The sequence below is a fragment of the mitochondrial genome of Salvia miltiorrhiza (assembly GCF_028751815.1).
Source record: "Salvia miltiorrhiza mitochondrion, complete genome".
In the NCBI taxonomy this organism is placed as follows: Eukaryota; Viridiplantae; Streptophyta; class Magnoliopsida; order Lamiales; family Lamiaceae; genus Salvia; species Salvia miltiorrhiza.
In genome coordinates this window covers 298,201-307,500 of record NC_023209.1, presented here as the reverse complement: position 1 = coordinate 307,500, position 9,300 = coordinate 298,201, and the positions used below count along the sequence as shown (strand labels likewise).

The 9,300-nt window shown below is 43.2% G+C and overlaps 5 protein-coding genes across 5 annotated transcripts; 4 read left to right on the top strand and 1 right to left on the bottom strand.

Annotated features, from left to right (window-relative positions):
- Positions 1–316: 316 nt before the first annotated feature.
- Positions 317–748, top strand: orf143 (hypothetical protein). The gene has a single exon. The coding sequence runs from the start codon at positions 317–319 to the stop codon at positions 746–748; it is 432 nt and encodes a 143-aa protein (YP_008992348.1).
- Positions 749–3,031: 2,283 nt separating this feature from the next.
- Positions 3,032–3,334, bottom strand: orf100b (hypothetical protein). The gene has a single exon. The coding sequence runs from the start codon at positions 3,332–3,334 to the stop codon at positions 3,032–3,034; it is 303 nt and encodes a 100-aa protein (YP_008992347.1).
- A 671-nt stretch (positions 3,335–4,005) lies between these two features.
- orf113a (hypothetical protein) lies at positions 4,006–4,347 on the top strand. The gene has a single exon. The coding sequence runs from the start codon at positions 4,006–4,008 to the stop codon at positions 4,345–4,347; it is 342 nt and encodes a 113-aa protein (YP_008992346.1).
- Positions 4,348–5,857: 1,510 nt separating this feature from the next.
- orf104c (hypothetical protein) lies at positions 5,858–6,172 on the top strand. Its single transcript has one exon. It carries the CDS (start codon positions 5,858–5,860, stop codon positions 6,170–6,172), a length of 315 nt encoding a protein of 104 aa, YP_008992345.1.
- A 1,609-nt stretch (positions 6,173–7,781) lies between these two features.
- Positions 7,782–8,678, top strand: orf298 (hypothetical protein). The gene has a single exon. It carries the CDS (start codon positions 7,782–7,784, stop codon positions 8,676–8,678), a length of 897 nt encoding a protein of 298 aa, YP_008992344.1.
- The last annotated feature ends 622 nt before the right edge of the window (positions 8,679–9,300 follow it).

Here is a 9,300-nt window from a genome sequence, read left to right as displayed (position 1 = left end):
CTTTGTACCGCCCAGAAGGGCACGAGAGAAAAGGCTAGCCTTGTATATACGCTATTTCTTTCTCAGAGGTGCCCAAAGCTAGAAGCAATATTTCGAGTAGAATATTCAAAGCTTTTGAGTAAGTAAGATGGATGGATTTGGAAGCAAGGGAAAGAACTAGTTGCATAGATATAGAGAAAGTCTTTTCTTTTCAGAGGGTGATATGAGGAGATCGGTTCTGACGTCGAACAGGTTATCGACCCGAAAAGCTCCACAGAGCTGTCGTATGCGGGTACTACGAGGCCCACGACTTTATTGATCGCCTCATTCTTTAACCATGCCATGGGTGAAGATGTGGCTAAAGTATATCCGAGGGTACGCCGAGGGTAGCGTATATTACGCTCGAGGTCTCTCGAGCCTTCTGTTGTACCAATGTCTCCGTTTTAGGAAGAAGGTAATGAAATTCCGGTATGGACTTTTTTGTTGTTACGACAGGCGGAGAGCAGTGCCCTATTGGTCTAATTCCTGCTTCCCCTTGGTATCTCATTTCATATATCGGAAAAGAGCTTCAAGAAAGCATCCATATCAAAAATTTCATTACCTTGCCTTTGTCTGTCGCAGTGATTTCATAGTGACCCTAGAATATCTATGGAATTACTCGATCCATGAAGCCTCTCTTCCCCATTCTCGGAATCTTTCTCTCGTTCGCCACATTTCAGTGAGTGCTCTACCCCGGTACCGGAAGCACTTGGTATTGGTAGTAGTCTAAATGTCTTTCCCTGCGGAGTTGAGGGTCTCAGAGTTGAGAGTTGTAAGAAAGGATTTTCCTCTATATACAATTCCAGTCTGTCTTCATTCAATTGATCAGTCTTCCCTTCTCCTAAGTACGAGTTGAGAGTGCCGGGAAGTCTCCTATAGGACTAGTCCATGTGTGACTTCAATGCGGCACAACAAGAAGGAGCTCCGCCAGCAACCCTAGCGTATGAAAGCAGCTCAGAACAGCGCACGCCGTATACGTAAGGTGCAACAGAGATGGGAAGAAGTACCCGGGAAAGGACGTGAACCGAGTGGGAGCAGCCAACCACTTTGCGAAACCATATGCCCATCCGAGTGAGCCTACCCACTCTCAGATCGATGGGGGAATCGTCGATAAACACGTTCGAAATACCAGATATGGAACTAGATATGGGGTAGGACCGAAATCATCTGCATCCGGACTCCGAATAACCTATAAGTGAGCCGAGCTATAAGTTCCGCTTTCCGTCTTTCCTAAAAGCACATGTTATCCCACTCGTTACTCTAGCGAGAAAGGTTCACAAAGTGGTTGAGGAGGGTTTCTGAGCAGGATGTAGTTCTGCTAAGCTTGTATGCTATTCACCTACGCTCTCCTACGCTTGGATGCTATACCCATAGCCTCCTTCGCTCGTAAATGAACTACGTTTTTTCTGCTTTTCTTTCCCGCCTAAGCCTAATGACCTTACTCCAACCCCAGACTGGCTTTCTTGCTTTCCTGGGCAGACTGACCTAAACACCATGTGGAGCATCTTTGTAACGTTTTCAATTACTGACATCTGCCTTGTAGCTCATATGATTAAGAGACCGAACTCTCAGTCCAGTCCTCTTCCTTTTTCTTTTTGTGCTTACGTCCTACTAATCAAAGAAGCTGCCCTTTCTCCGGATAAATCCAAACTGCACAACTGGAACTTCCCCCGCCTAGCTTGTTCTTGGTCTATGCGGGGAAAGGATTCTCGGGAATAAGAAGAAGGCCTTAGCCACCGGCATATCTCCATATCTTAGCTGCCATAGTGGTAGATCCATGAGAAGGGCGGATTCAAGTCACAAACTACACCACTTTGAGGCACCGACACCCTTGCCGATATGCGAAGTAGCTGCCTTTCCCCATGCACTTATCGACCACCGCCTTGCGAAAGAGTTTTCATACTTCCAGAAGTACGACCGATCGCTCTGTGGCCTTCTCACCTGCGTTGCTTGCCTTGCCTTCGAACATTGATTCCCTTCCACTACTAGACGGAAGACTAAGAAGAAAGCAAAGTAAACCTCGCTTCGTCTCCTTCGGACCCTATCACTTGCTCAAGCACCCGCGCCGGAGAGGCAGGAAAAGGTTGACCCGATGGCTCACCAGTAGGTAAGGTATTAAATAGAGTTAGGTAAATCAAAGTATTTGTTAATGTTCCTTAGTAAGGCAACTCTCCTCAACTGAAAGCAGTGTAGGGAATTCTTTAGGATATTCCCAAACGTCCTAGAGTAGTCTTTTAATAAACAAATGAATAGCGCTTTTAGAGATCAAAAGTATGGTTATTTATTTTATTTGTATCCTCCGGAAAAGCTCCAATGCCGAGAGGTTGGAATCGATTCATTATCATATCAATAGTACACCCTTTCTTTGAACCTTGTAGTAGAATACACAAGGAATTCTTATAGGTGTCAGTCGTCCGAAACCCCGCTTCTCAAAAGGCGTAGGTCACCCGTAAGTCGTTTAGCAGCCTATCACTCGCTCACCTGCCTAGGATCGCTTCGTTCAACACCGCCCCTACCCTCTTGAGTCCGTTAAAACGACGAATGATGGTCTTCAGAATCTTAGCATCCAAACGTAGCGAAAGCAGGTGCTTGAGCGAGTTACAGCGGGGGTATCAAATAAATGTATTGTGACATCAGAGTGATAACGTAGTTCAAAATAGCGTCCGGAAGGGTGTTCATTTTAGGTATTTTATCTTCCTGGCGTCGCGTCTACGGGGTATTCCCTTCTAAAGAATTTCATCCTTTAGCTCACATCTTTGGTTTAGTTCGAACAATCGCATTCATACTAGCATTCTAACCGTTGAATGCAAACACTGAAAGCCAACACGTGGGGGTACATATTGTTTGGTATTAAAGATTTGAGTCGAAAATGCACATTTCACAGTTATATGAAACGTAACTTTTTCGATAAAAACCCGTCTTTTTGACATCAATTGCTCGGAAAAGCTCTTTTGGAGGTTTCATTTTAAGTTTTATCTTAAGTAAACACTTTTCCAGAATTGGTCATTTTTGATCAAAAAAACCCGGGTTTTGTCAAGAAATTAGCAACTCTGAAAAACCGTACTAATATGCTTAACACATCCGATTGTAGAAAACAACAGGAAAGAAGAAGCCGAAAAAGAGCCTTGAAAGCGAGGGTTGCGTACCCAATCTTACAACAAGGGAAAGAATTCCACTGACAAAGTATCCACCTTTTTAGGAAATGCAGGAACAACAGGCCTTTTCTCCGACCTCGGGCTCGGGTGTTAATATCAAGGAAAGAAGAGAACAAAAGGAGCTTTAAAAGACTTAAGAGAAGAAGCAAGAGGCGTAGCATTGTCTTGATTGGTTCGGCCGTTCCTTGTGCGGGTCCTGCCCCGAACCGCCCGCCTCGGATTTCTTATTGTTTAGGAGACTACACATATCGAGCAACTCATACTCGAGATCGCGAGCAGGTCGGAAAGAAAGATCTGCTTAGCTAAGTCAGGCTCCGAAAGCCAAAGAACAAACCAGTCAAGCGAAAGACGATGTGAGACTTAACAGCCAGACATGAATAGCGTTTCTTGCCCCAACTAACGGGAATCAATAGGAAGGTTTCACCGCAGGTGTCTTCTTCGATCTGATGGTTTGAAAGCAGTAAGTAGAAGAGGCTTTATTTCAAAACCTCTAAAGGACTCGGCTTTCCAGAGAGTTACTTATTCACAAGAGAATGCTACTACAGAGAAGGGGGATATATTTATAGAGGAAGAAGGGAATCAAGCCTGATAGCGCCAGCCGTTAACTGTTTACCTTCCTTTTTCCTGCTTGGAACTCCTGAATTAACTCTTTAACTAGAGGAAGCACCTAACCGAAAACTCCCTGGGAAAGCTGCTACTTTTGCAGTTGTCCTATAAACGCCTAACTGGAAAGCAGTCTCGGAAAGGGTTGGAGGCGAATTCCCTTCAACCTTACTCGTACAAACACAAAATCAAATAGGCCAGCACATCGCGAAAGCACATTAGGAGGTCTATGCCTTACTGTATAAGCTTCCCGAAAGACCAGGTTCCAGTAACTAGGGGCCTTAAATTAAAGGGGGACCGGGCCTTTACTCGCAGCTATTACAGTGGTGGCTTGGGTGGAGGATGCGGAGGTTTACCTGGGCCTTTCCCGCCCTTCCATTTTTCTTTTTCTGATAAGGCTTTCCAATGTAATGGCAGGAATGGAACACCATATTTGGTTCCAGATTTGCTGGTTTACTTTTATACGATGCTTTTGGTTGAAGAAAGGTTGGCAAGTAGTTGTCCTTTGTTCGTCTTCCTCACGGGTGTAAAATGTATCCACCTTTTCGGTCGGACAAAGGCATGGAAGTAGGTTCCCCTTTATGGTTGATCCCTTGGAATCTCCTCCGCTAAAATCCGAGGTTTCATAAGGCCCTGCTGGAATCTCTGTTCTTGGCAGGAGGATACCTCGTGTTATGACAGATAGTTAGCGTAGGCGGCCACAAAGGCATTCGCCGGAGAACCATTCCTCTACTCCGCTTGATTTCGATTTGCGAGTTGAATAGCTAAACTTACTAGTTGGCATTCCCTCGATTTCCGAGAACGAGAAGAATAAATAGCCCAAGGATGTCTTGATGAGACCGTGCAGCTTCGTGAAGTGGATGTATTGGTTAAAAGTCGGCTACCGGCTATCTTTTATCTTTCTGGATCTGATCATAAAGGTGGATAGTAATTTCATTTCTTGATCAGACTGGAAAGCGTAACGTAATCAAGCCTGGCCCAGGCCTTGCTCTTAGTTTGTCTTTTGTGAATGAATCAATCCCCTTTCTTCCCCGAAAGGGAGGGAATACTTTTCGAGTAATAGAGCAGATTCCAGAAAGGGCTGCTGTTGTACAGCTTCTAAATAGGGAAAAGAGGATTTAGATAGCCAGGACTTACTACATACGAGAAATTCGAGTTCTAGCAGTGAAAGGAAAGAGACTGAGTGCAGTAGAAAGGGGTCTAGCGAAGGCCTTAGGAAGTGCCAAGGGTTCGGTGCAAGGGGACCACCCGCCTAAGCAGAGTAGTAAGAGAAGGTTCTAACGTCCTCCCTTGGGTACAGCGCTCAAGGGAGGGAAGGTTTTTGATACACTTCGGCGGAATAGCCTACATAAGGAGAAGACAGGGCAGTTGGAAGTAAACAAGGAAGAAGGAGAAGGACAGCTATAGCGCAGTCAAAGTGAGAAAGGTGAGGGGTTGGGAAGGGGCACGTACGATCAAGATCTCAAGGAGAAATGATTAGACTGACTATGGTCTTCTACAGGCTTTCCTTGATGAATTTGTCTAGTGAAATGCTAGAGTAACTGAATCAATGCGATAGCAAGGGAACTTCCCACGACCAAACCACCAGTAAAAGCAAGTCAAGAAGGACTCTTAGAAGATTGAAAGTATAGAGGTAGGGATATCGTGCGAAATGGAGCAAGAAAACGGATGCGCTTTCGCGCTAGTGCGCTCGGCAGTTGCTTGTTGATTCCTTATCAATTCGAAATGGGTCTTCATCCAATCTTTAGTTGGTCTTCGACCTCCCCCATGTGGAAAGGTATATCCTTAGTTTAGTAACTCGAAGTAGGAAATAAGGTAAATCCAGTTTGATCGACCCGGGACTAATCAAATCAAAAATGCACCTATATAAACTAAGCCCTCCATAGAAGTGAAAGGAAGTAAAGCTACATACTACTGGAAAGAGATGGGCTTTCTCCTTTCTATTTCTTGCGGGCTATTGATTTCGGGTTGAGACTTTGCTTGCTTACTTTCACACTTCCTTCAGTGAGCTACTTAAGGTTTAAGGTAAGGGGCACTCCTAGCATAGATTACCATTCTAACCTGTCTTTGCTGGTAGATAGATGCGCTTAATTAGTTACCTGAATGAAAGAGGACTCTTTCATAAGTTGACTTCGCCTGGGCGTCATCTTTCCTTTCATTCACTAGTGGAGTACTTCCTCCTGTCAGATAGAAGCTTTTCAAAGGGTGCTTCGCTTCCAGCTCTTCTTGTTCGATACCGCTTCCCGTCCTTGTCAATATCATCTCTTACCGCTCTTATGGATCAATCGGTCAACTGTAGGAAACTGGCCAATTGCTGTTGGTATCGGTACAACCACGAATCTCTTGTTTTCTGTGTTTACAGCTGGCCTTACTTAAATAGGAGTTCCTGCTTCTAGCTAGCTCAATCAGTGCGCTGGAGTTCCGTTCTTTCAATCTCTCCGCCAGGGAAGCGCTCTTCGGGCTGAGGTCCAATTCATCTCGTAGGCTTATTGTAGAAAGGAAATCTTCAATCAATCATCATCTATATTATATAATAATATAATATATATAAGAGATGAAGTGGGAAAGGCTTCCCTCGGTACAGCGAGGGAGGAACCAAGCCTTCGCTCGATCACCGAACCGCCAGTCTTAACTCCTTGAATCAGTCAGCAAATTAGTAAGTCCATCAATCTGTAGTGGAATAGTCCAGTAGTGGGTGAGTAGAGTCTGTGCTTTGGTGGGCACCGGGCACACAGCAAGAAGTTGCTCCGTCAACAGCGCACGCAAGCTGCTCAGGAAGAGCACAACTCTAACTAGCGAAGGGAGGTGATCAGCTCAATTGAAAGAGAGGGCGCGGGGGCATAAAATGATTCGATCTTGCCTGTTGCACTGCGTGGTACCAAATTTCATTGATTGATCGGATTTCGATCAGAAAGGAAGGGAATTTTCTTGTCCCACCTGGCGGTTCAAATAAAAAGAAAGAATTCGTTGCTTCAACCTCTTTTCTCGTGGTAGGTAGGAGAGACAGTCGAAGGGGGGATGCCCTTTCATTAAGCAAAGAACACACCGAAGCTAGACAGATTGGAAAAGCCCCTTTATGGAAGGACCTATGTAGAAGCTCATTCCGGACAAAGGAAATCTCTGACACCGATTTAGGCTTATCCGATTGATAAAACTCCGACAATGACTTTTATAGTAGCTGCGATCAGGCACACTTCTTACTTCTATCTTTTTCCTATTACTCTTTCTTCCCTAGTAGTCAGGGAAAGCAGGATTAGAAGAAGACTTGGCAAGCGGGGGAATCGAATCAACCCGAACTTCTAATGGACGTGCAAAACCAAAAGGATAAACATTACACAAGGAGAAGAGCCAATGGCTTCAATTTGATTTAAGGGGACTGTATTTTCTTAAATCATTATAATAATAACGGGTATCCCAATCTTCCTAAATAGAAGAGAAGGAAATCCCTCAAAGGAAAGCTATTCCAACTTCAACTAGATCAGGCGCTGCTTATGTATCAATGGAAACTGCCACTTCAACTGGATCGAAAGCAGCTACAACTCCAATGGCTGGGAAGGCACGCAAGAGGTAATATGCTAAAGTTAGTTGTCTATTGAATTGACATACATATCCCCCTCTGGGAAAGCAAACAAATCTATACCAAGTCAAGAAATAGATCTACTATAGTATAGCCCGACCTTTCCCTTCTTCTTTCAATATTCTCTTATGGTTTAGGGTTAGGAGAATCCCGTGTACTCCATCTACTCAACTAGCCGTGCCTTTCTCGCTAGCTGCACTGCCACTCGCTCGCTTGCCTAAGCTCGCTTCGTTGTTATGCTGGTACACTTCTTTAAGAATCAATCCGGACCTACGGAGCTTTAGAACAACCGTTTGATCGGTAGGTTAGTGATCAGTATCACTTGCTTTTCCAAGTCGGCTGAAAGTTATAGAAGAAAGGCAGGACAATCTAATGAAACAGGTAGAGTAATATATATACATATAGAAGAAGAAGAAAGATGTCTTGATATGCTCTTTCGTGATGGTGAGGATACTTCTATGTATGACTTTATTTCTATGAATGACTATACTTATATATCGAATGACATCCTATCCGGTAAATCTAACTTTCATTATCTTTTAGTTGATGATAAATACCTTTATACTTTAAGTATCAAGCGTGAAGATATTAATTATATTAGACCTGTTGATGAAGTGGTGTTAAGGGCTCTTTCCAGGGCATTATATGATATATTTAATACATATGTGAGTTTCCCACTTATTCGATCCGAAGAATTTCATAATAATTTCATCAGTACAGTAGTTAGTTGGGATAAAGTGGATCGACTCCTCATATTTGATCTATCATTATCAAAAAGTACTATGCCTCACCCTCTTCTTATGAAGAAACTGAAATCTTTCATTTCAGATGATGTTGTTTTATGCCTTATTGCTAATTTTTTAGCTATGCCGATAAAATCGACGGATGGTATACTCTTATCGAAGGATGGAATAGGAATCCCACCAGTAGATACTCTCGGTTCAATGTTGCTCAGTCTCTATATGGATGAAGTAGACCAGTGCTTCAAAACACTATTTTCCAACTTCAAATATGTTAGATACATGGATTTAGTAATAATTCCAATGTATTTATGGGAGACGGAAAATCAAATACTAATATTTTATCGCGCATTGCTTGAATTTGGAATAATTAGTGATATTTATTGTATACCGCCCGGTGGGTCATCACTCTTAAAATTGAATGTGGATGATATTTATGTCTTAAACTTAAACAGAGATGGATCCATAAATGTATATTGTAATCGCATATATGATAAAACATACTACAACAAAGAAGAAGAATCAGAATTAAGAATTTCATTCATCAATAATACATTGAAAAAACTAAATGTTAACTCTAAGTAATCTAATCAAAGAATCAGAATCAATAAGTTATCTGCGGCCGTCATCCTTCCTTTCGCCCCTTAGTTCGCTAGCTTCGTTGTATGGAATGACCGGACTGACTTCAGGGAAGAAAGTGGTGACCTACCAAAGGCAAAGAGTTGGGTTCTCTACCGCACCAAGCAAGCCGTTATTGGGCTTTCCCTTTCACCAGAGCTACTTGGGAAACTTCCACGAGCTTTAAAGGATAGGGGGGATATCTGAGTCGATAGGGCCATATTCAAAAGGGGATAAGTGAATTTAGTATACTAACATGCAAAATAATAAAAAGAACATCAACACCCTCCGAGACATGATCATCATCCTAAAACCATCCGGATGCATCACCTGGAAATGCTTGGGCCAAAACCAACAGCTAAAGGAGATGGGAAGTTAGCTGACACAAAAGAGCTTTACTAATAGTTAAGCTTAAGGTATACGATGCGAAAGCTCTTCGAATGATGCAAGTAATGGAATACTCAATTGAGGAAGCCCAAAAGTTGTGCAATGGAAGAGGAATGTTAGCACCGTTTGACGCCTCCAGCACAAAAGAGAGTTCTCTTTGAAGGAAGAATGCGCTCTTAGTAGTAATCCGCAGAAGACGATC